The sequence below is a fragment of the Henckelia pumila genome, unplaced genomic scaffold, assembly GCF_033568475.1.
Source record: "Henckelia pumila isolate YLH828 unplaced genomic scaffold, ASM3356847v2 CTG_461:::fragment_3, whole genome shotgun sequence".
Lineage (NCBI taxonomy): Eukaryota > Viridiplantae > Streptophyta > Magnoliopsida > Lamiales > Gesneriaceae > Henckelia > Henckelia pumila.
Window position 1 is genome coordinate 1,754,088 of NW_027331831.1, and position 25,489 is coordinate 1,779,576.

The 25,489-nt window shown below is 36.4% G+C and overlaps 4 protein-coding genes and 1 pseudogene across 10 annotated transcripts; 4 read left to right on the top strand and 1 right to left on the bottom strand.

The window, feature by feature from the left end:
- The first annotated feature begins 421 nt into the window (after positions 1 to 421).
- On the top strand, positions 422 to 3,006 carry LOC140871902 (pentatricopeptide repeat-containing protein At5g13270, chloroplastic). Its single transcript, XM_073274646.1, has one exon. The coding sequence runs from the start codon at positions 467 to 469 to the stop codon at positions 2,744 to 2,746; it is 2,280 nt and encodes a 759-aa protein (XP_073130747.1). The 5' UTR covers positions 422 to 466; the 3' UTR covers positions 2,747 to 3,006.
- A 447-nt stretch (positions 3,007 to 3,453) lies between these two features.
- On the bottom strand, positions 3,454 to 5,353 carry LOC140871856 (thioredoxin-like protein HCF164, chloroplastic). 2 transcript variants are annotated; one of them, XM_073274595.1, is made up of 4 exons: positions 5,153 to 5,353; positions 4,711 to 4,935; positions 4,165 to 4,268; positions 3,454 to 3,915 (listed from the first exon to the last, which is right to left on the bottom strand). In XM_073274595.1, the coding sequence occupies exons 1-4, from the start codon at positions 5,315 to 5,317 to the stop codon at positions 3,633 to 3,635; spliced, it is 777 nt and encodes a 258-aa protein (XP_073130696.1). In that variant the 5' UTR covers positions 5,318 to 5,353; the 3' UTR covers positions 3,454 to 3,632. The 2 variants fall into 2 exon arrangements, with proteins under 2 accessions (XP_073130696.1, XP_073130694.1); XM_073274593.1 differs by having other exon boundaries at positions 3,457 to 3,915; positions 4,711 to 4,944.
- Positions 5,354 to 6,965: 1,612 nt separating this feature from the next.
- Positions 6,966 to 9,287, top strand: LOC140871607 (uncharacterized). Of its 5 annotated transcripts, XM_073274194.1 has the most exons (3): positions 7,005 to 7,129; positions 7,245 to 7,302; positions 7,385 to 8,802. In XM_073274194.1, the coding sequence occupies exon 3, from the start codon at positions 7,393 to 7,395 to the stop codon at positions 8,782 to 8,784; it is 1,392 nt and encodes a 463-aa protein (XP_073130295.1). In that variant the 5' UTR covers positions 7,005 to 7,129; positions 7,245 to 7,302; positions 7,385 to 7,392; the 3' UTR covers positions 8,785 to 8,802. The 5 variants fall into 5 exon arrangements, with proteins under 5 accessions (XP_073130293.1, XP_073130292.1, XP_073130291.1 ...); XM_073274192.1 differs by adding an exon at positions 9,159 to 9,287 and having other exon boundaries at positions 6,966 to 8,825; XM_073274191.1 differs by adding an exon at positions 9,153 to 9,265 and having other exon boundaries at positions 6,966 to 8,825.
- On the top strand, positions 8,796 to 9,693 carry LOC140871466 (pentatricopeptide repeat-containing protein At5g13270, chloroplastic-like; annotated as a pseudogene).
- Positions 9,694 to 9,808: 115 nt separating this feature from the next.
- Positions 9,809 to 12,554, top strand: LOC140871606 (uncharacterized). 2 transcript variants are annotated; one of them, XM_073274188.1, is made up of 2 exons: positions 9,809 to 9,931; positions 10,631 to 12,554. In XM_073274188.1, exon 2 carries the CDS (start codon positions 10,658 to 10,660, stop codon positions 12,461 to 12,463), a length of 1,806 nt encoding a protein of 601 aa, XP_073130289.1. In that variant the 5' UTR covers positions 9,809 to 9,931; positions 10,631 to 10,657; the 3' UTR covers positions 12,464 to 12,554. The 2 variants fall into 2 exon arrangements, with proteins under 2 accessions (XP_073130289.1, XP_073130290.1); XM_073274189.1 differs by lacking the exon at positions 9,809 to 9,931 and having other exon boundaries at positions 10,518 to 10,703; positions 10,819 to 12,554.
- Positions 12,555 to 25,489: the final 12,935 nt, after the last annotated feature.

A 25,489-nucleotide genomic window follows, 5' to 3' on the forward strand; every position in this document is an offset into this window, starting at 1 on the left:
TTTGATTGATTAAATTTTATATAAAAATGTTAAATGACTATTTTGTTATTTTAACAATAAATAAAATAAAAATTATATTATTTATAAGAGGTAATATAGTAATTTGAGTCCAATGATTTGATTGGTGTAAGATAAATAATTAATGATGATTTGATTGATGTAAAATAAATAGTTAATATATGGATATATAATATGATGAGAAAAACGTGGGATGAGATGAGTTATACTTATATTAGTAATATGGTGAACAGAATTGTGCCTAATATAATAATTTTAAAATAAATCACACCATGATTAAATAATTGACAATTTTAATATGATAGCATGCTAATTAATTACTTATATGTAATTGGTTAGTGCATTTTCCTTTTTTTATTTTTTTTAAAAAATTAAATAATCCCAGTTCCTCGAGAGTCGAGGGATAACGAAACAAACTGTAATTCCTACAACAAATGAACTGGAATTCATGACGATTCTCCAGTCACTGAACCCGCCGCTGCCGCAATCATCATTTCCTTACACGGACAAGATATCAAACATTCGGACTGCAAATTACACCCAAATTCCCTCTTGGGTTTCTCTCAAATCCAGCAAGTTGTCATCCAGAAGTCCCCAACAATCTCAGGAGGGGAAACTCGAGAACGTCCATTTAGTTTCGCTGTCTGAGCAAGGAAAACTGAAAGAAGCCCATGAATTCCTTCTTGAAATGCAGCGTTGTAACGTTCCTGTTGCCGCTCAATCGTACAGACACTTACTTCAAGCATGTGCAAATTTAAGGTCCTTGCACTATGGAAAGTCAATTCGCGATGGATTAGGAGAAAACCCACCTGTGTTTGTCTTAAATTATGTTCTTGAGATGTATTGTGATTGCGGGAGTCTTCAGGATGCTCGGAATTTGTTCGATGAAATGGATGAAAGAACTTTGGGTGCGTGGCTCACACTTCTATCTGCTTATGTAAATGAAGGTACGAAGGCTTTAGAATTGTACTTGAAAATGCAGGAATCAGATGTTAAAGCTAACGCATCTGTTTATATTAGTCTTTTGAAATCGTTTTCCGATTTTTCGTATTTGGAGCTGGGCAAACAGATTCACTGTCAGGTCATTAAGGCTGGGATGACTAAAAACGTGGCTATGGACACTGCGATATGTAGCATGTATGGTAAATGTGGGTATCTTGAAGGTGCCGAGTTCGGATTCAATCTGATGCAAGAAAAGAATACCGTGACATGGACAGCAATGATGGTGGGTTGTACTCAGGCTGATAGGCAAGATGATGCCTTGATATATCTCAAGAGGATGGTGGATCAAGATGTTCATTTGGATGAGTTTGTATTTTCGATTGCTCTAAAGGCATGTGCTGTGCTCAACGATCGTAAAATGGGGAAGCAAATTCATACTTTGATTGTTAAACACGGGTTGGAAAACGAGGTGTCGGCAGGTACGCCACTTGTGGATTTTTATGTCAAATGCGGAGATATTGAATCTGCTTGTCAGGCCTTTGAGCAGGTAAGGGAACCAAATGATGTTTCTTGGAGTGCTATATTACGTGCTTATTCCCAAATCGGTGAAGCTGATAAGTGTGTCAAGGTGTTCAATTCTTTAAGAAGTAAAGGTGCCATTTTGAATGAATTCATATACACAAGCATCTTTCAAGTGTGCTCTGCATTAGCAGACTTGAATTTGGGTGCTCAAGCTCATGGAGATGCCATAAAAAGAGGCTTGGTTTCATATCTTTATGGTGAGACTGCCTTGATTACTATGTATGCCAAATGCGGAAGAATGGATGATGGCCGTCAAGTGTTTGAAATGATGGACGAACCTGACACTGTAGCTTGGACTGCTTTGATTGCTGGTTATGCCTACCATGGTAATGCTTTTGAAGCCTTATCTCTCTTTAGAAGGATGCGGGCTTCTGGTGTGAAGGCGAATGGTGTTACATTTGTGGCAGTTTTGAGTGCTTGTAGCCATGCTGGTTTGGTTGGAGAGGCCAAACAGTATCTAGAGTTCATGAGCAGTGAGCACGGTGTGGAACCAATAATTGATCATTACGATTGTATGATTGATATTTATTCTCGAGCTGGTCTACTAAATGAGGCACTTGAATTGATACACACAATGCCTTTTGAACCTGATGTAATGAGTTGGAAAAGTTTCTTAGGAGGGTGCTCGATTCACAAAAATTATGAGCTGGGGAAAGTTGGAGCTGAGAAGCTCCTTCAATTGGATCCGAACGACACAGCAGCTTATGTTCTCATGTTCAACTTGCATGTTTTGTCTGGTAGATGGGATGAAGCTGCAAGAGTAAGAAAGCTGATGGCTGAAAGAGATTTAAGAAAGGAAATTGGCTGTAGCTGGATTACTGTCAAGGGTAAGTTACACCGATTCGTAGTGGGTGATCAGCACCATCCTCGAACTAAGGAGATTTACTCAAAACTTGAGGAACTGAAATTTGCTGATTCTAGCAAAGAGAATGCAGTTTTAAGTGAAGATGATGTGTCAAATATTTTGGCAGAGCGTAAGGAACAGCTTCTAATCCACAGCGAGAGGCTTGCAATTGCATTCGGCCTCATTTCATTACCAGCTGATGCTCCTATCACAGTTTTCAAGAATCTCAGGGCTTGCAAAGATTGCCATGATTTTGCAAAACATACATCTTCCGTTGCAGGACGAACAATTGTTGTTAGAGATTCTAATCGATTCCACCACTTCAAATCCGGAGGATGTTCCTGTGGCGATTACTGGTGAAATTTGTGATGATCCCATACTGTTATTTCAAATTCTTTGAAAGGAAGACACTATATATGTTCAGTGAAATCAATTGTCCGTTGAATAGATTTTCCAAAAGAGAGATTTCAGAAACCGGATTCGACGTCCCCTGCAGATGTCCCAAGGCCCTCCGATGTAGTGGAGCCAGCATGCCTTAGCTCTAACACTCTGAATCATTCCAAAGCCAGACGAGTAGAATCAAGTCATTTGTAAGATTGATTTATATAGTGTTTGGGAGAGCTTCTAGGAAACAATTCAGCAACAAAATTTTCAAAATTTTCAAAATTTTGTTAATAAAAAGCTGAGAAGTGCTTATTAGAAGCTCTCCCAAACACGACCTTATTATACATCACCAATGTCTCCTGACAAGCAAATACGTGAATATTTTATTTTAGAACTCGAGTCTTGTGTCAAGTACAAAAACTAAAAAAGAGAGCGCGATCGAATCATAGAGCTATTTTTTAAATATATATAATTTATCGAGCTATTTTTTTAGAAAATGCAGTGTATTTTCACTTTTTTATTTTCTATTTTTACCCCATAAACCTGGGTTTTGGTCAGGTTCTTTTATGAATTATAACTTCGGGCTAATTTTCCATGTGAAACGTTATTCCCTAAAAAATATTAATAATCTAATATATTCTTCATTTTTTTATAACAAATCAATCACATTTTTTAAAAAAAAAAACTCAATTATATTTGCTGATTTTTTTTAAAAAATGTTTTAAATGCAATTAATTTTACAAAGGAATCATTTGCATTTTTTAAACTTTTATGACACGCTTCGTAACTTCCTACTATAGTATGAATGTATGATGATTAGAATGAAATTACAAATAGTAAATTACAACCTCCTGAAATGTCTCTAACCATGACTTCTAGGATCTGTAACTTGATGAGCTTTTCTGGCTTCAGCACTCGAATATTGTCCCACAACACGAGCATGAGGTACTGTCGCTTCACCTCGAGCAAGAGCATCCACATTCTCAAAGAGGTACTTTCTCGGAAGGCGACCTACAACATTACCTTCTTCATTACCATCCCTGTCCAGGAATGCAAAATGTGGGATACCTTCAACACCGAACTCATCGAGCTCTTGTTCCCACTTCGTGTTATCAACATTCAGCATGACAAAATTTACTCGGTCCCTGAATACGAAATGGTAGTCTTGTTAGAATACATGCCATGTCACCGAATATGTGCCATAGACATATTTTCCCGCCACGATTAAAGCTACCATGTAACCATCGTCAATTTTTAACACAGCACAAGTATATTGACAACATATTACGAAATAAGACGGTGGTTCAGCCTTAAATGCCTACATCCATAACATATAGACAGGAGGGCTGAAACATTTATGCATCAGGCCAGATTAAGAGTATAAAGGTCGTTACTTGTACTGTTGTTCCACTTTGTATACTTCTGGAGCTAGTTCTTTGCATACTTCACACCAATCCGCATAGAACTCCACAACAGTAGGTTTGCCATTTGACAGAGCCTACAAAGACAAAGCCGAAGAAAAAAGCAAAAGGGATGCAAATTGATAAATAAGGCATGTATAATATGGATGCAGCACTTCAAGAAAGCCGCAAAACACACACTGGAGAATAAACAATAGATGCTCGAAAGCACCCTTACATCTAAAATGGAAAAATTTCCTTGATAGAGGAATGTGACATGCAGCTTCCTAATCTTCATAACTCAAAGTAGCTCCTACTTATTCATCTTCATGGTATTGATACATATAACTATATATCAAGTCCAATAACCAAATGGAACTCCAATACCATCACCCCTGATAGCATTAACACATATCAAGCCAGTGTAAGAACCAAATTTTCAAAAATTCAAATTGTTTCATTTAAAACTTCTTGAAGCAAGATCAAGTTCTGATATATATATATATATATTCCATTCAAATATCAACTGAACAAACCAACCTCTTCATACGGCAAAGCTGCAGCAGAGAGGTCTTTCAAAGATACCCCAAAATCGAGCCGTGCCGATAGGAAAAGCCCAACTGCTGCAAAAGTTGAAACTGCAGCAATCACCATATTAAATTTTTTGTCAGGATACTCGGGAAATCCGGGACTAGAGGGTGGAGCCGTCTCTGAAACAGCAGTATTAGCTGTTCTTGAGTCGATTTCAGATCCAGCCTCTACTACCTGCTTTTCCTGCACTAATAATTTTACCACAGCAGCCAAATACACTAATCACAAATGAAACAAAACGTAAGAACACTTCAAAAAACAGCCCATTTTCGAATTCAATCACAGCAAGCTATAGGGTTCATTTGTCGTTTACCTTCACAATTTTTCAAAAAAAGGGAGCTAAGAAAGAGTAAAAGGGAATCAATCGAAAGCAATTACTGAGTCGGCGAACCTCTGATGTAGCAGATTCAGCTGCATCGGGATTGGTTTGACATAAAAGTATGGGAAATCGGTGATTCCTGTTGTGTAAATGGAAAGAGAAATTCACGTGGGCAGGCGATTGAGGATGGAGCCTGGGGAGGACAACTGCCGTCGAAGTTGAAGCAACACCAGCCATGGCAGCACAAGCTATCGGCTCCTCAAACTAATCAGATAAAGCCCTTTATCTAATTAATTACCATAAATTTGGTCATATTATAATTTTATATTACTTTTTATTTTTTAAGCATTTTAATTATTTCTCGTTTGTTTGTTCGTTTGTTTTTTATTTTTCAACTTTTTTCGATTTGTCATATTATTTAGGGCAAATTCTTGATTTAGTTCTATATTTTTGACATTTTTTCGGTTCGATCTTAAATATTTTGATATTCTCAGTTTAGTCATAAACGTTTAAAAAATTAGCTCGAATTAATCTTTACGTCAATTTAATGGTTAAAATTAAAAGAGAAAAAAATCGATCCAGTCCCGGATGATGGACTCTTTTCTCAGTTTGATCCAGATGTTTCATAGTTATTTTAGTCCTAAATATTTGTAAATTTTGACTAAATTGATCTTTCCATCAATTTTGACCGAGTTGAGCTCAAAATGACTCAATTAAAAATGGATAAATTTTTCAACATCAATGCTTACATACCTTTATTTAATTTATGACTCTTTTTTCCATAAAATCAAAATTATAAAAAAAATCTCTCATTGGAAAAATTGATACCTTAATTCTAAAAAAATTCAATGGCAAAGAAAAAAACATAATCGACCAACAAGAATACGAAATTGAACAAATAACGACACATATCCAGAAAAAGTGATTTTTTATTTTAATTTTTTTGAAAAAAAAACTCTGAAATTAAAGTTCTACAGAAATGTCTGAATCCGAGAACAAGAAAATGCGGTTAGCGACACATGAAAAATATAAAACCGGAGTTATCTGATAGAGATAAATTGTGCGCAACAGCGTCAATATCATTCGCAAGGTTGAGCCTTATTTCTAAGTGTGATAACAACGTGAAAGACATTTTTTCCATGCTCGAATTGGATAAGAAATTAGCGCATCTGATTTGGCTTTGGGATTTTAGTGGTATGATTGTCATATATTATGTTTACGGTTAGTTTTAACCATTAAATTGACAAAAGGACCAACTCGATCAAAATTTATAAATGTTTAGGACTAAGTCAGCAATGCAGAAAAATTTGTGACCAACTGAGAAATAAACCAAATATTTGGGACTCAACTGAGTTTTTTTTCCTATTATTTACAATTTTACATATGCATTACCACATCTTTTTATCTGATTAAAGAAAAAAAAACTAAAATTATACAAACTTGAAAATAATAAGCAAGAACAACAATTTGATAATATAAATATCAAAGAATTAAAATTAGGTTTGCTCTCATTTTTATTCTTTGAGTCATCAAAAGAAAGGTATCTCGAGCTAACATCAGAGAAATAAAGTGCAATTTACTCAATATCTCAAACGTGCTAACAAAGATCACAAATGTGTTGCATCTAAAAAGCCTTGAAATTTGGTTCCGTACAACTTACAATAGAACGATTATTTTGCGCATATTGTTTCCAATATATTTGTTTTTTTGAATGAGTAATTTTTTTCACATTGAAGAAAAATGTAATGTTTTAAAAGAGAATCTCATATAAATTTTTATGTTTTTATAAATTCGAGTGAAACACGTGATTTATCCCTCGCACAAAAAATATATAAAAAATGTTTCCAACCTAAAAAACAAAAAAAACAAAAAACAAAAATGATCGTGAAAAAAAAAATCACAAAGTTCCTCTGTGAATCAAATGAATCTCTCTATTTTGCTATATTTTAACCATTCAGCGGCGAGTTTGTTTGCAGATTATTTATGCGGTTGGCTGAAGAAATATGCGGCGAATTGATGCCATTTCTCTGATTCGGAGTAGAATTTTAGGTAAATTTTCTTTCAACAATCCTACTGCGTGTAATCATCCCATTTCATATTTCTGTGCTAAATTTCAAACCGTAAGATCCCTTGAAGAAAAAGAACCCATTTGGTCCAAACCCAGGTTTGATTTTAGTTCTATACGTGAGCTGGAGGATGCTGTGGACATGTTCCAGGAGATGGTGAGAGTGAGACCGAAACCTTCTGTTCTTGCGTTCAACAATATATTGAGTGTGGTTGTGAAGATGAAACACTATTTTGCAGCCCACCTGATGTTCGATCAAATTCGTCACTTGGTTGTTATTAATGAATACACGATGAATGTCGCCATTAATTGCTACTGCCTGCTGAATCGAGTAGATCTTGGGCTCTCAATCTTGGGTAGCTACTTCAAGCTTGGTCACGACCCAGACGTAGTCACCTATAACACTCTCATCAAAGGGATCTTTTTAGCAGATAAGGCTTCTGATGCAGTACAAGTTTTTAAGAAGTTATACAGAGAGAAACTATGTGAGCCAGATGAAGTCACCTTTCTAGCTGTAATTAACGGCTTGTGCAAAGCTGGGTACACTCTCATGGCCCGTGATTTGCTTGGCGAATTAGAGAAGGGAAGCTGCAAACCTAATGTTCATTCGTATAACACAATAATAGATAGTCTATGTAAAGATGATATGATAGATGATGCTCTCCAATTGTTATGCCAGATGATCGAGAAAGATGTTTACCCCAATGTCTTTACTTATACTTCAGTGATTCACGGATTATGTAAATTCGGTCGGTGGAAAGAAGTGGTAGACTTTTTAAATGAAATGCAAGACCTCGAAGTTCATCCAAATTTGGTGACTTTCAATATATTGGTGGATTCTTTTTGCAAGGATGGGAAGGTTCATGAGGCTGATGATCTGTTGAAAATCATGAAGCGAAGAAATATTCCTCCCGACATTGTCACATACAGTACCTTGATAGATGGATATTGTTTGCGAGGAGAAATGGATAGAGCACAAAAGTTATTTGATTCATTAACAAATTTGGGCCTTAAGCCATGTATTATTAGTTACACTAGTATGATCAATGGATACTTTAAGATAGGAAAGGTGGATGTGGCTTGTAAACTATTTCGTGAAATTTCACGCAGAGGGTTGGAGCCCGAAACGATGACCTACAGTTCCATGTTAAACGGATTATTTCATGCAGGTAGATCTAACGCTGGATGTAAGCTTTTCAATGAGATGGAAGAGAAAGGTGTCAGCCGTGACATTGTAACCTATTCTATTCTAATATATGGATTGTGCAGTGATGGAAAACGCGAAATCGCTAGAAATCTTTTGGGTGAACTTCCTTCCAAGGGTTTGAAGCCTAATGTTATAACTTACAACATAATTATTGGTTCTCTTTGTCAAGAAGGACTAGTACAGGAGGCAAAAGAAATTCTAATAGATATGGAAAAAGGCGGTTGTGTACCCAATGGTGGAACGTTCAATATTTTTGTCCGAGGTTTGCTAAAAAGTAAAGAACTTTTTAATGCCATACCACTCCTGGAAGAAATGGTGAAAAGAGGTTTCTCAGCTGATGCAACAACAATGTCGATGCTACTTCACAAGTTCGGAGAATGTCAAGATAATGTTCTGTTGGATCTGATAAAGAGACTTGTGCCAAAATATTGAATCGTACTTCTATGGAACCTGATCGTTCTTACTTTGAAAACGTAAGTTCTAAAGTTACTAGAATATGCAGTAGTAGTCAAGTCATGTTTATGCTTATTTTGGTTGATTTCAAATGGAGAGATCTCTCTTCAGTCAGTTGTTTGTTATCAAAATTTTATGAATAATCAAAAGTTTAAAAATTTAGCGTGAGCATGGTGTGGAGCCAATAATTGATCATTACGATTGTATGATTGATATTTATTCTCGAGCTGGTCTACTAAATGAAGCACTTGAATTGATACACACAATGCCTTTTGAACCTGATGTAATGAGTTGGAAAAGTTTCTTAGGAGGGTGCTCAATTCACTAAAATTTTGAGCTGGGTAAAGTTGCAGCTGATAAGCTCCTTCAATTGGATCCGAACGACAAAGCAGCTTATGTTCTCATGTTCAACTTGCATGCTTTGTGCGGTAGATGGGATAAAGCTGCAAGAGTAAGAAAGCTGATGGCTGAAAGAGATTTAAGAAAGGAAATTGGATGTGGCTGGATTATTGTCAAGGGTAAGTTACACCGATTTGTAGTGGGTGAGCAGCACCATCCTTGAACTAAGGAGATTTACTCAGAACTTGAGGAACTGAAATTTGCTGATTCTAGCAAAGAAAATGCAGTTTTAAGTGAAGATGATGTGTTAAATATTTTGGCGGAGCGCAAGGAACAGCTTCTAATCCACAGCGAGAGGCTTGCAATTGCATTCGGCCTCATTTCATTACCAGCTGATGCTCCTATCACAGTTTTCAAGAATCTCAGGGCTTGCAAAGATTGCCATGATTTGCAAAATATGCATCTTCCGTTGCAGGACGAACAATTGTTGTTAGAGATTCTAATCGATTCCACCACTTCAAATCCGGAGGACGTTCCTGTGGTGATTAGTGGTGAAATTTGTGATGATCCCGTGCTGTTATTTCAGTGAAATTAATTGTCCGTTGAATAGATTTTCCCAAAAGAGAGATCTCAGAAACCGGATTCGAAGTCCCCTGCATGCCTTAGCTCTAACACTCTGAATCAATCCAAAGCCTGATGAGTAGAATGAAGTCATTTCTTATCAAGATCGATTCATGTCTTCCCCAAAGGTGTACTGAAGTATTTCTTATCAGGACTCGAATCTTGTGTAAGTAAAAAAAGATAATAAAGATTTTTTATTTTTATTTTTATTTTTGACACGAAACCTGCAATATTATTGAATACTAGAAATGTCAGATATTAACAAGTTTACCCTGCAATATTATTTTTATTTTTTTTAAAAGCCTAATTATCGTTTTATTTAATCACCAGTGGTGGTGGTACATATGAGATATAATTTTGTCATGTTTATAAATATAACAATAAAATTCATTGTTATATCAAAATGCATGGAAATGTGGAAAGATGCTTACATTATTTATGTGAAAAAAAGAAGTAATGAAAAAAGGAAAAAAAAAAAAATTTGCAATTAATTTACAGATTTTGAATTTGTGAGAACTTGATCGAGAAAAACTCTCCCCTAAATTGAAATAAAATTGCTCTCTGTGGTCAAATTATTATCCACGTAACTTCGGGCCAATAATCGATGTGAAGGTTTAAGACGTAAATAAATTCCCAAAAAATATTAAAATCTAATATATTCTACATTTTTTCTAAAACAAATTTGAAAAAACTCAATGACATTTATCCCAATCGTATGGAGTTTTATTCTTTAAAAAATTATTTTAAATGCGATTAATTTTACACAGGAGTTATTTGTTTTTTCTTTATTTTAAATGCCCATGTAATTTGCCTTCGTAACTTTGATTAGAAAGAAATTACCATTCAGCGGCGAGTTTGTTTGCAGATTATTTATGCGGTCGGCTGAAGAAATATGCGGCGAATTGATGCCATTTCTCTGATTCGGAGAGGAATTTTAGGTATATTCTCTTACAACAATCCTATTGCGACTAATCATCCCATTTCATATTTCTGTGTTAAATTTCAAACCGTAAGATCACTTGAAGAAAAAGGACCCATTTGGCCCAAACCCAGGTTTGATTTTAGTTCTATACGTGAGCTGGAAGATGCTGTGGAAATGTTCCAGGAGATGGTGAGAGTGAGACCGAAACCTTCTGTTCGTGTGTTCAGCAAGATATTGAGTGTGGTTGTGAAGATGAAACACTATTATGCAGCCCACCTGATGTTCGATCAAATTCGTCAATGTGTTGTTATTGATGAATACACGATGAGTGTCGCTATTAATTGCTACTGCCTGCTGAATCGAGTAGATCTTGGGCTCTCAATATTGGGTAACTACTTCAAGATTGGTCATGAACCAGGCGTAATCACCTATAACACTCTCATCAAAGGGCTTTTTTTAGCAGATAAGACTTTTGATGCAGTTCAGGTTTTTAAAAAGTTATTCAGAGAGAAACTATGTGAGCCAGATGAAGTCACGTTTCTAGCTGTAATTAACGGCTTGTGCAAAGCTGGGTACACTCTCATGGCCCGTGATTTGCTTGGCGAATTAGAGAAGGGAAGCTGCAAACCTAATGTTCATTCGTATAGCACAATAATGGATAGTCTATGCAAAGATGATATGGTAGATGATGCTCTCCAATTGTTATGCCAGATGATAGAGAAAGATGTTTACCCGAATGTCGTTACTTATACTTCAGTGATTCACGGATTATGTAAATTTGGTCGATGGAAAGAAGTGGGAGACCTTTTAAATAAAATGCAAAACCTTGGAGTTCATCCAAATTTGGTGACTTTCAATATATTGGTGGATTCTTTTTGCAAGGATGGGAAGGTTCATGATGCTGATGATCTGTTGAAAATCATGAAGCAAAGAAATATTCCTGCCGACATTGTCACATACAGTGCCTTGATAGATGGATATTGTTTGCGAGGAGAAATGGATAGAGCACAAAAGTTATTTGATTCATTAGCAAATATAGGCCTTAAGCCATGTATTATTAGTTACACTAGTATGATCAGTGGATACTTTAGGAAAGGAAAGGTGGATGCAGCTTGTAAACTATTTCGTGAAATTTCACGTAGAGGGTTGGAGCCCGATACAATGACCTACAATTCCATGTTAAATGGATTATTTCGTGCAGGTAGATCTAACGCTGGCTGGAAGCTTTTCAACGTGATGGAAGCTCGGAAAGTGTTTTGTGATATTTGTACTTGCAATATTTTGTTGGATAGGTTGTGTAGGACTAAACAATTTACCCAAGCATTTTCATATTTACAAGTTATGGAAGAGAAAGGTGTCAGCCCTAACATTGTTACCTATTCTATTCTACTATATGGATTGTGCGGTGATGGAAAACGCGAAATGGCTAGAAATCTTTTGGGTGAACTTCCTTCCAAAGGTTTGAAGCCTAATGTTATAACTTACAACATCCTTATTGGTTCTCTTTGTCGAGAAGGACTTGTACAGGAGGCAAAAGAAATGCTAATAGATATGGAAAAAGGCGGTTGTTTACCCGATGGTGCAACGTTCAATATTTTTGTCCAAGGTTTGCTGAAAAGTAAAGAACAGTATAATGCAATACCACTCCTGGAAGAAATGGTGAAAAGAGGTTTCTCAGCTGATGCAACAACAACGTCGATGCTACTTCACAAGTTGGGAGAATGTCAAGATAATGTTCTGCTGGATCTGATAAAGAGACTTGTGCCAAAATATTGAATCGTACTTCTATGGAACCTGATCGTTCCTACTTTGAAAACTCAATAGATAATAAATGATAATCTTCCATGCCGAGTTGATAAACTTTAAATCTTGATAAATAATAATAATAATAGTAATCAAGTGAAGTGTAGTCAGGTACGCCTCTTGTGGATTTTTATGTCAAATGCGGAGATAAATAATAATAATAATAGTAATCAAGTGAAGTGTGCTCTGCTTTAGCAGACTTGACTTATGGCAGTAGAAGCTATTGACTCCTGAAACTAATCAGATAAAGCGATTTATCTAATTATTTACCATAAAATTTGTCATATTATATTTTTATATTACTTTTTATTCTTTAAGAATTTTAATCATTTGATTAAAAAAAATTGATCATTCTTCTTTTGTGTGTTTTTTTTTAAAAAAAATTTTCGTTTGTTATATTATTTAGGGTAGGCGAAATATTAGTTCAGTTCTATATTTTTTTTACCATTTTTTTGGTTCGATTTTAAATATTTTGATATTTTTAGGGAAAAATTGCAAATTTAGTTCTGTATGTTTGTCAATTTGCGATTTTGGTCCTCTATGTTTTCATATTCCAGTTTTAGTCCTGCATGTTCTGATTTTTGGCAATTTCGGTCATTTTTATTCGAAAATGCTTACGTGGCATTGTACACGTCAGCTCCACATCAGCACTGAATTGGTGCCACATTAGCGCCACGTCGAAAAAAGGACTAAAATTGCCAAAAAAATAAAGATAGCGGACTAAAACTGAAATCTGAAAATATAAATGACTGAAATCGCAAAATGACAAACATACATTACCAAAAAAACAATTTTCTCTATTTTTAGTTTAGTTCTAAAACATTTCAGAAATTAGCCCGAGTTGATCCTGCCGTTAATTTAATGGTAAAAATTAACAGAGAAAAGAGATTCAGTCCCAAATGATGGACTCCTTTCTCGGTTTGGTCTCAAATATTTCAGAGTTTTCAATTTAATCCTAAATATTTATAAATTTTGATCGAGTTGGTCCTTTCATTAATTTTAATCGAGTTGGCCTCAAGATAACTCAATTAAATATGAATAAATTTTTCAACATCAATTGTTGCATACCTTTATTTAATTTTTTACTTTTTTTTCCATAAAATGGAAATTGTAAAAAATCCATAATTGGGAAAATTAAAACCTTAATTCTAAAAAAATTTAATGGCGAGAAAAAGTGTTGGGTTTTGGAATATAAGCAATCCTGATTTTGATGATAATAAAATTTGTTATTGTGTTTCTAACATATTTACTCTAGTGTGAAGTTGCTAAACTAAACATGGAAGCCAAAACTCAAAGTTAGCAAAATTGAATCTCTGGCGAGTTCTGCTATTTTGATGATATCTCATGGATCAGAGATTCAAATTATTATCCTCTAAGACGACTGCATAGAAAACTCAATTTGGAACATATTGTATTTCACGTCAGTTGAGAAAAAACGGATGTTATCTTGGCCAAACTAACGTCGCAATACCAAACTGAATCACATCAGTTTAGCAGAAAACACACCATCAGTTTACCACAAGCAGTTTTTGTATTTTGGGCATATCTTGCAGCTCGATTATTCGAATGGAGCGATTCACCATGCGTTGGAAAGATAAGACAATGATCTACAAATCATATTCACTAGTCAAAGACTGAATCGGATCTTAAGAAGATGATAAACTGTGTCAAAGCCACTGGTTTGGAACAGAAATTCTGCAGAGCAGAATTTCTGGCATAGTTTAGACTCTCGTTGTAGTAGCCCGATTTCCATTTTACAAGATTAAGTGATTTTAAACATGTTAAAAAATGACATATAATTTTAAATGTGTCAAAACATATTTAAGGAGTCATTATTTAATTAAAATAAGGGAAAAATCAGATCCGGAACATCCAAAAATGGTAGGGTAGGTCTCGGGGGTCCAAAAACAGTAAAGAAATGGGTGTTCACTTCGGAGCCACCGTTGTGCAGATCGGAGCTGCTGATACGAACGAAAGTTCCGATGGAGAACGAAGCTTCCGATCTGCTGTCTGAAGACGTGGCGATGAGGATTGTACACGTAGCCACATGCAACACATCGGAGCTTCCGTTGGCACATCGGAGCTTGCGATCTCAACCAGTTGCAACGTGGATTCCATGCACAGAACGGAGCTTCCGTTGGCACTATCGGAGCTTCCGATTGTGCTCTATAAATAGGGGTTCCGATGACCTCATTTTTCACCCCAAATCATTCTTTCTCTCTCGTTTTAGGTGTAGTCCAGGTGTTTTAGGTGGTTTCCAGCCTTCCTAAGCTTGGTCCGGAGGGTGGCGAGGCGCTCCAGGGTTGCTGCGGAGCAGTGCCCAAGTTCTGGGGCAATCATCATCAGTGGGCTGACAATGGACGCATGTATAGCTCTGGCTCTTTATAGTAAATAAGGAGTATGCTATAGCGTAGTTAAGGCTTTTAGAATAAAGTGGTAATGCATGAGTACTTTGCATTATAGTGCGGACTGTAGGCTTGGACATAGTGCTGGTCTAACTTGCCTAGTGTATGAGGTACGGAAGTATTTATTCGAGATATCCAGATGAGTATGCATGTATTATGTGTTTGCATGGATTATGTGATTGCATATTTTTATATGCCTTTATATAGAGCATGTCATGACTGTATGTTGCATACATGAGCATATTGAGCTTTTACCTTAGAGGTATCCTGTAGTAGGGCGCTCACCCTACGAGTTGTGGATGGTTGGATACTTCAGCCTTGTGTCAATTCACCGTTATGGTTGGACACATGTACTAGTATCAGGTCACCATTATCCACTGGGTATATGAGCTACCTCTTGAGGCGACGGCGCAGCGTGCTATATACCCTGGGCCCGGTCTATGAGCTTGTTTCTTGACCTGAGTGTATTGGTACTCAGTTCACTTGCATACATGCACACATAACACCGTATACTCATACTCTCGTACTGAGCTTATCATGCTCACGTCCCGTACTTTGTTGTATCTAGGCACCCTATTCCATGGGGCAGGTCTGCGGCTGGACGATACGGGTGGTTCCAGGAGGGCTTAGGTGTTGGATGACCATCAGGGCTTTGTCTAAGCTTTTGTTTCTGTTGTATTTGGATTAATACACTGGATTTATTCGATATGGTTGTATAATAATTATGGGTTTTGCTATTTTCGATGTTTATTTTTTTTTTATGGTTTATTTTAATGCATGTTTAAACTTCTGATTAATAGGTGATCACGGTACAGGGCACTACATTTATGGTATCATAGCATGCATAGTAACCTTGGGATCTAGATTGTTGGAATTGGGATTAACCTTTAATCATCGTGTAGATGGCGGGTCATGGTGACGAGAGTAGCCACGGCAGCGTAGGTGGACGCTGGGGTGATCAGGATGATCGAGAGCATCGTTGGGGACGTCATCACCATTGCCATGATGATCACAGGCGTTTCAGCATGCATAGGTTTATGCAGATGGGTCCGAAACCTTTAGTCGGAGGAGAGTCACCGGAGGATGCAGAGAACTTGCTACGACGTATGGAAGTTTGTTTCCGGGAGTTTCGATGCACTGAGGAGCAGCGGATGGAGTCTCTTGATTTTTTGGTAGAAGGACGAGCTCGGAAGTGGTGGGATTCTACTTCTGCGCCTTTTATTGCAGACCGAGGAGTTGCTACCTGGGATGAGTTCCGCACGGCTTTTCATAAGCTGTATTTTCCTCCTGCTCTCTGAAAGGCGAAGAAAAGCGAGTTGTTGAGTTTGCGGCAGACATCTATGTCGATCGATGAGTACCAGTTGAATTTCTTTAAGTTACTGCCCTATTGCCCCCAGATTTCTGATAGCACGAAGGCGAAGTATAATCTGTTCCTCCAAGGCCTTAATCTGGAAATTCATGATCGAGTTGCTATGGGGATGACATGACTTATGAGGTATTAGTGATCCGATGTCACCAGGCAGAGGACAGCATCCGCCGTAACAGATCCTTCTACTCATCTAGACCCGCGAGTTCTTTGGGTCGCCGTGCTCAATCTTTCAAGAAGTCTGTTTCTACTTCTTCTTCCTCGAGATCTGTAACACCCGGTATTTTTAATACGTAAATTCGCATGCATAATTAGAAAATTTATTTATTTAAAATTTTAGATTTATTGGTTAAATTATTATGTGAATTAATTGTGCAAGTTTTAATATTTATTTTCAAGCATTTAATCCATAATTTGAGATTTTTATGATTTTTGGCATTTAAATTATTTTATCGCGTAGACGGGACCGTGAACGGACGAGATGACAACTTTCTATCCAATTTATTTCATGAGCATTTTAGAGCCCAAAAATATTATTTTGAGTTTTATTTCCTCAAAATTATCAGTATTTAATTTTATATATTTTTAGGAGTCCGTTTTTATTCAAAATAAGCCAAAATAATGACTTTTTATTATCTTTAAAATTCCCTTAATTATATATTTCGGGATTTTATTAAAGTTATCAGATTTTAATTATTATTTAGAGCTTTTAAGTTATATATTTCATAATTAAAATCCTTATTAATATTTTTAATTATTCCAAAACTTTATTTTAATTAAAAACACCCTAATTCTACCCCCAAACACCACGACCCAAAGCATTCAGCCGCCACCTCCCTTGTTCTTCATCTTCTTCATCGGCTAGCATCTCTAAGGACTCCATAGCCACGATTTTGAAGCTTCCAAGTTGTGTCATCGTCGCCCCATCGTCCCGGAATCGTCATCTACGCCTACTTCTCTCCATTCAACGGTGCAAGACATGATTTTCTTCCCTATTTTTCGTACTATATCAGATATTATGGTGTGTGTATTGTGTATGCATCGAAATTTCAAAGTTTTCAGAAAAAGTGTTCGTTTTTATGATTGAAGGCGCACGGTTCTTGTTGTGTTTGGTTGTTCATGCTCATGTTTTCCTCCATGGTTGCGTCTAGGCTGTTGGTCAGGGTTCCTAGGCGGTGTGGGGGTGGCCTGGACTCGAATGGCTCGAGTGGTTCGAGCCAAACGAGCCCAAGAAACCACAATGTTCAGACGGCTTCCATGGGAGACGCAGATTAGGGTTCACGGGAAGAAGGGTTCGGCTAAGGGTTCTAGGGTGCATGGGGCTGGGTTAGTGGCTAGGTTCGAACCGCCCAGACGTGGGCTACGTCTGGGCGGCGGCGCTCCAGCCAGGGGCGGCCGGAGCAGGCCGGCAGCAGCCAAGGAGTGGCTGCTGCTCACGGCCGCAGCAGAAACGAGAGTAGGGGGCGGTCGGGTTAGGGTTCCAGGTGGATTTCCGGGTCGGGTTGGTGGTCCGGGTCAAGTCAGTGGGTCATGGATTATGTTAGTTGGGTTCGAGTCCGGGTCAAGTTAGTTGGGCTCGGGTATTTTATTTTTAAGTTAATTAATAAGTCTAAGTGTTTAATTGGGCTAATTAGTTTAATTAAATTAATGGGCTATATTTAATTTTCTTAGTGAGCCTAAATAATTAATTTAAGTTAGTCCACTAATTTTTATGGGCTTCAGAGCCCATGGAAATTATTGGGCCAGTCTTTGGGCTTTTGGTCCTATTGGGTCAGAATAGAGTGTTATTGGGCCAGGAAATTTTATTGGGCTTAGAAATGTGTTAATGGGCTTAAGTATGTTAATGGGCCAGTCTCAGTGTTAATGGGCCATAATTTGAGAAATTGGGCTTGAGTGTTAGGGCCAGCAGTTTAGTACAACCCATGAGAAATTGCATGTGCCCTGAATATATATTTAATTATTTTTATGCATGGAAGTTATTTTTAGTATTTATATGTTAGTATGAAATTAAATTAAATATATATAAAGGACACACATTTTATTTAAGTACATGCATTCATGAAATAATTTTTATGCATGATTTAATATTTAAGGTTGAGCAAAAGAAAAATAATTTTATGTTAGAAGATGAAGTAGTGTTACAATTTAAGGGGGATTCGTCCCCATATGTGAACTATTGAAGGGCAGTTTACTGCCAATTTAAGAGGTGATTCGTCACCGCCATGTACGTTGGTTTACCACGCTGATCAGTATTTAATGTATGTATGGTTACACTATGGATAAGACCTTTCGATGTTAGAAAATACTTTGCTCAACAATGTTTATGTATTATTATGATATTCAAGTCTAATTTAAGTTTATGTTATGTTCATGATATTTTTAAGCATGCTCATTCATGTATATGTAATGTATTAGTATTTAAGTGATTTAAATTATTTTAAACCCTTGTTATGTTAGCATGTTGGGCCTCTAGGCTCACTACACTGATATGGTGCAGGTGAGTACGTAGAGGAGGATGTAGTACCCACCGGCGGCGAGGACCTATGAGTGGACATGCAGTGACCCCGTGACCGTTGTCTGAGTCTATATGCATGTTTCGAATATTTTATCATGTTATACATTTTTATTTATTTTCAGTAATTGACACTATTGTATGTTTTTATTTAAATATTTTCAGTGCAGGTAAACTTTAATTTATTTTGCTTTTGTCAGTATTTTATTAAATGCATGACTCAGATATTTAATTTATGAAATATTAAATTTTCGAATTGTTGCGTTATTTTATTCAAGTTATTTATTTTTTTAAAAAAAAACTACTTATTTTGTGCATATATGTATGGGCATGTATGTACATATTTTTACATAGTAAGTAAAAAAAAATAAAAAAAATAAAAAAATTCCGCATATTTATTTACATTTAGAGAGTTAGGGTCGTTTCAGGATCCGAGGAGGTGATGCGTTTTGAGCGAGTGAGAGAGCGAGGGATGAGGATGTGGCATTTCCTAGATTCCTTTCGTTGTCCTCCCCGTGCTAACCTTCCTTTGTTGTCTCCTGCAATGCGTCTAATCATGCAAGGATGCAATGGTGCAAGTTCATGCTTGGTACTCAAAGAACTTGAGACGTCCTGAAGTCTTCTGGAGTTCGGCTTCTCATTATTCTCACTGAGCGAGATGAAATGCAGAACATATGCTTTGATTATAACGTCTGCAATGGTCAAGGCTCTCGAAGTGCTTGGATGATCAACTGGAGCCATGAAATGCGTAGTAGGATAGATCTTGCTCGTGTAACTTTCAATGCAGATCAATGAATGAAATGCGATTATTCTTTATGCTTCTTATCTGTTCTTATTCAAGCAAGTGACCATCATATAATTAATATTCCCCCTAAACATGTGCATATTAATCAATATCAATTAAGCCAAGAATATTTCGAAAATAAGAAAACTTAGCTTCGGGTATTGGCTTTGTGAAAATATCAGCAACTTGCAGATCGGTTGAGACATGTTCTAGACGAATGTTTTTCTTTTGCACATGGTCTCGGATTAAATGATGACGAATGTCAATATGTTTCGTTCTGGAATGTAAAACAGGATTGTATGTGATAGCAATTGCACTTGTATTGCCATAGAAAATTGGTGATTCAGATGAATCAACACCATGGTCTCTGAGTTGATGTTGAATCCAGAGCAATTGTGCACAACAAATTCCTGCGGCTAAGTATTCTGATTCAGCTGTAGATGTAGCAATAGATGTTTGTTTTTTGCTAAACGTAGAAATAATTCTATCTCCAAGAAATTGACAAGTCTCACTTGTGCTTTTACAATCAATTCTACAACCTACATAATCTATATCTGAGTAACCAATTAGATTAAAGCTTGAATCCTTTGGATACCATAATCCAACATTCTGAGTTCTCTTTAGATATTTTAGAATTCTTTTGGCAACAATGAAGTGAGATTGCTTCGGATCAGATTGAAATCTTGCACAAAGATCGACTGAGAATATAATATCTGGTTTGCTTGCTGTCAGATAGAGTAGTGATCCTATCAATCCTCTGAATAAAGTTTGATCCACTGAAAGTCCAGCTTCATCTTTGTCTAATTTGATTGAAACACTCATTGGGGTACTAGCAGCAGAACAATTATCCATTCTAAACTTCTTTAGAAGTTCCTTTGTGTATTTGACCTGATTAATGAATATTCCTTTTTCTATTTGTTTGACTTGTAATCCGAGAAAGAATGTCAACTCTCCCATTATACTCATCTCAAATTTGTCATGCATCATCTTATAGAATTTCTTGCATAATTTGGGGTTAGTTGACCCAAAAATGATGTCATCAACATATATTTGAACTAATAAAGTATGATCGTCTTTGACAAATTTAAAAAGAGTTTTATCTACTGAACCAATAGTAAAACCGTGATCATTTAGAAAAAGTGAGAGAGTGTCATATCAAGCTCGCGGAGCTTGTTTCAACCCATAAAGAGCTTTATCCAGCTTGAATACATGATCTGGATAAGTTTGACTTTCAAAGCCTTGGGGTTGTTCAACAAACACTTATTCTTGAAGAAATCCATTTAATAATGCGCTTTTAACATCCATATGGTATACTTTAAAATCTTTGAAGGCGACATAAGCAAGAAATATTCTAATAGCTTCAAGTCTAGCTACCAGAGCAAATGTTTCATCGAAATTGATTCCTTCCTCTTGTCTGTAATCTTGTGCTAATAAGAGAGCCTTATTTCTTACTACAGTACCACTTTCATTGAGTTTATTCTTAAATACCCATCTAGTTCCTATTATAGATTTATCTGAAGGTCTAGGAGCTAAATGCCAGACAGAATTTCTTTCAAATTGGTTTAATTCATATTGCATTGCCTCTATCCAGTTACTGTCAAGTAATGTTTCTTCTACTTGTTTAGGTTCTATGTGAGAAATAAAAGCAGCATGCATTAACTCATTAATCATCTGACCTCCGGTTCTCAAAGGTACAGAAGAATTACCTATTACCAAGTTTGGTGGATGAGTCTTGGACCATCTGTAATTTGGGCCAAGTTGATCTGTGTTTCCTTGTTTATCTTGATCATCGAGATGTTCAATGTGATCTGTGTTTGTTGGAACCTCATTGTCAATTGGTGGTTCTTCTGGTATTTGTTGTCCAACTTGAGCTGGTTCATATTGAATTTCTCTATTCTGTCTGATTTGGATTTTTTCTTCAACATCTGTATCAAGCTTCAAATCTTCTATTCTGTTACTAAGATTATTTAAGCTTGGAGATTCATTAGTGATAGATGTTTCATCAAACACAACATGAGCTGATTCCTCAACTGTTAGAGATTTAGTATTGAAAACTCTATATGCTTTACTAACAGATGAATATCCAAGGAATAGGCCAGCATATAATCTGACATCAAGTGCAATTAGATGAGTCTTGCCATTGTTGTGAATGAAGCATCTGCATCCAAATACCTTGAGGTATGATATCATCGAAACTTTACGGTACCAGATCTCATAAGGTGTTTTTCCAATTTCCTTGTTAATCATTGATCTGTTCTGAGTATAACAAGCTGTATTTACAGCTTCTGCCCAAAACTTTTGTGAAATACCTGAATCAACAATAATTGTTCTGGCAGTTTCTTTCAGAGTTCTATTTCTCCTTTCTGCAACACCATTTTGTTGTGGAGTTCTTGCTGCAGAATACTCATGCTTGATTCCATGATTTTTCAGATAGGTAGACAGAGTTTGATTTGTAAACTCGGTTCCTCTGTCACTTCTAATTTTGTCAATCGTTAGAGATCTCTCATTTTGAAGTCTTAAAAGAAGTTTAATCAATTGGGTGGCAGTTTGATTTTTGTTCTTTAAAAATATCACTCAAGTAAATCTTGAGAAATCATCAACAAAAACTAGGGATCTGATTTGGAAGATCCATGTGCAATAGTTCTAAGCTTTTGGAAGATGATTTACAACTTTTGTTTTTAAAAGTTGATCTGATTTGCTTGCCCATTTGACAATCAGTGCAAACTTTATCGTTTGAAAACTCAATTTTAGGCAGACATGTAACCAATTCATGTTTACCCAGATTGGCTAAAGCTTTGAAGTTCAAGTGATTGAGTCTTTTGTGCCATAACCAATTTTGGTTCATCTTTGATGCTACCAGGCAGACTGAAGTGGATGGTTGATCTGTCCAATTTACTTTGTATGTATTTTCACTTCTTTCTCCTGTCAAAATGGTTATTTCAGATTGATCTTTTACTGTTCAAGTGTGCTTTTGAAATTATACGCAATAGTTATGATCGCACAATTGACTAATACTAATCAGATTATATTTCAAATTTTCTACAAGTAGAACATCATTAACGCAAATATTTCTATGGATAAGCTTACCCTTACTCATAGTTGTACCTTTAGAGTTATCTTCGAAAGTGATCTTAGGTCCTGGTCCTGGAGTTTATTCAGATAACATTCTTATGTCTCCAGTCATGTGCATTGAGCACCCACTGTCTTAGTACCAGACTGCTTGTATGATAAGCTCACTTTTGTTTACCTTCATAAACAAATTAAAATAACTCTGGTCCCCATTCCTACTTGGGTCCATGCTGGATTAATCCCTTTGGAATCCATACTTGGATTATCCTTACAGACTTTCCATGATGTTGTTCTTTGGGAATGACAGATCTATATGATGTCCTTTGTGCATTGTGATGCGTGTGCCAAGTGTAGTAATCAGATCGATTGTTCCTATTTGACTTTCAATACCTTCTATAGGAGTTATTGAAATGTGGTTTATGCTGAGTTGAATGAATTCTTTGTCTTTCAAAACCATGGCCAGACCATTTTGATCTAGGCTTAGTCCATCGTGACTTAGATTTATCTGGCTCAACATATCCCAGCCCTTTGTGTAAGAGTTTAATCTTTTGGGGTATTGAATATGTCATAGGAGCTTCTGGTTCATATATCGTGCTAGATCTCACAAACTTCATATATTTGAAGTTGTTATTTTTCAGACAGGATTGAGTGGTTGGGATGGATAAACTTCCTTCATTCATGTTATAGCCTAAGCCAGATTTATCTTCAACTTGCTTTTGCATTCCAGTAAGTTTATCCAAGGATATCGAAGCTTTATTCCAAGAGTTAACTAGATCTGATAATCTCTGATTTTCGGATAAAGTTTTTTGAAGCTTACTTCTCATATCATTGTTCTCGGTCATTAACAAACTTATCTGAGCCTTTAGACTGTCTAATCTAGTGCACTCATCCGAATTACTTTGATCTGACTTATCTATTGGACTTTTTTCATTTGTTCTGACTTCATCAAACTTACGAGATAGTATACGATATTCAATGATCATCTCATTTAATGCATTAATAAGATCTTCCCTACTAAATTCATCAGAAGTAAAGTCAAGTACATCTTCATCATCTAGATTGTCAAGGTCATTAGCCATAAGACATTTGACATCGTCATCTTCACTTTTTTTTGATGATGTTTCTGAGTCAGATGAGGTAGTGCCAGATTCAGCCCACGTGCTGTTTCTTTCTTCTGCTAATAAGGCCTTCTGATCTTTCTTTTTTTCTGAACCTTTTCTTTTCTTCTCTTGGAGTCTTCTTGTAAGATGTTCTTTTCTCATCCTTCTTAGGTTTGGTACAATCAGCTATGAAGTGCCCTTATTTTCACAGTTGTAGCAAGCTCGATTTTCTTCAACTGGTTCCTTTGGTTTGAAGTTTGATCGATTTGCTCTTTGAAAGTTACTGTTATTCTTCCTCATGAATCTTCCAAATTTTCTAACAAATAGTGACATTGCATCACTACTGATTTGTTCTGCAGTCTTGGTTGCTAGAGTTTCGTCTGCTGCAGTGAGGGCTTTAGTCACTTGTGATGTTGACGTGTCTTCCTCAGTTCGAACTCCCAACTCAAACTCATAAGCTTTGAGATCTGCAAATAGATCATGTAATTCGATCTTATTGAAATCTTTGGATTCTTTCATAGCTACTGTCTTCACATCCAATTCACGAGGTAAAGCTCTCATTACTTTGAGTGTCACTTCACGATTGATGTAATTCTTTCCAAGTGCATTCAGCTCGATCATAATGCTGCTGAATCTTTCATCAAATTCGTTCATGGTTTCTCCTGGTTTCATCTTCATGTTGTCAAACTTTTGGATCGCCACCATAAGTTTGTTTTTTTTTTGTTTGATCATTTCCTTCACATAGTTGAGTGAGTTTTTCCCATATTTTTTTGGCAGTAGAACTTTTGATTTTTTTGAACATGTTCTTGTCCAGAGTTTTGTATAGTATATCTCTAGTTACATTATCAAGATTGGCTTTTCGCTTATCTTCAATAGTCCATTCTGCTCTAGGCTTTTCTATCATCTGAGGGGCACCTTCAGTAATAACAACTGCAGTGTTGACTTTCATAATCTTCATTGGTCCATCTGATACTACGAACCACATGTCATCATCCAGTGCTGATAGATGTGCCTGCATACGAATTTTCCAATCATCGTAATCTTCTTTTGAGAACATAGGAATTTTTCTAAAAGATGCCATAGCTAAGGATGCCATAGTTTAAGAGACGATTCAGGTGATAAGCAAGAACCTCTCTGATACCACTTGTTAGGATCGAAGATAGTTGTAGGGGGGTGAATACACTATTTTAATTTTAAAATTTCTTCTATATGATTCGCTAAAACCAGATGGAAGTTTTGTTGCTTAAAACTTTGATCTGCTCGAAAGATCTGGAGTAATCAGGCGGAAGTAATCTTCCTCGCAGATTTGAATCAAAGTAGACTAAGGCAGATAATATAATGTAAGTGCAGTATGTAAGGAGATAGAGTTGTTTCTGGATGTTCGAAGATGAATTCTCCTACGTCGCCCCTTCTTCTGTGTCCAGAAGGATTTCATTAGAAGACTTTAATTTATACAACTCTTTGCACAAATTCAATCCGATTTAGGACTTATCCAATGCCTAAACAAGAACTCCTAGCAATACTCTTCTCTCTCAAAACAGAGTAATCGATCTGCTTGAGTTACAAATGAAGCTACAGAGTGTGCTTCAATGTGTTGATCTGGATCGCTGTGATTGACTTCGATCTGGATCGTTCTTGTGTATTTCTTTATTTGAGCACAACAATCTCTGTAATATACTCTAACTCAGGATCTCGAGACTTTGATCTGATAAGACTGATTTCTGAGTTAGGATATTGAATGAAGGCTTTTTGGCTTTTCCAGA

Bases quoted from the DNA above. Each gene is read 5' to 3' on its own strand.
- LOC140871902 (XM_073274646.1), top strand. From the start codon at position 467: ATGACGATTCTCCAGTCACTGAACCCGCCGCTGCCGCAATCATCATTT.
- LOC140871856 (XM_073274593.1), bottom strand. From the start codon at position 5,317: ATGGCTGGTGTTGCTTCAACTTCGACGGCAGTTGTCCTCCCCAGGCTC. The intron at 4,945-5,152 runs GTTCGCCGACTC...TTATTAGTGCAG, and splicing joins CTGAATCTGCTACATCAGAG to GAAAAGCAGGTAGTAGAGGC. The intron at 3,916-4,164 runs GTAACGACCTTT...TTTCGTATTCAG, and splicing joins AAAGTGGAACAACAGTACAA to GGACCGAGTAAATTTTGTCA.
- LOC140871607 (XM_073274192.1), top strand. From the start codon at position 7,084: ATGCGGCGAATTGATGCCATTTCTCTGATTCGGAGTAGAATTTTAGGT.
- LOC140871606 (XM_073274188.1), top strand. From the start codon at position 10,658: ATGCGGCGAATTGATGCCATTTCTCTGATTCGGAGAGGAATTTTAGGT.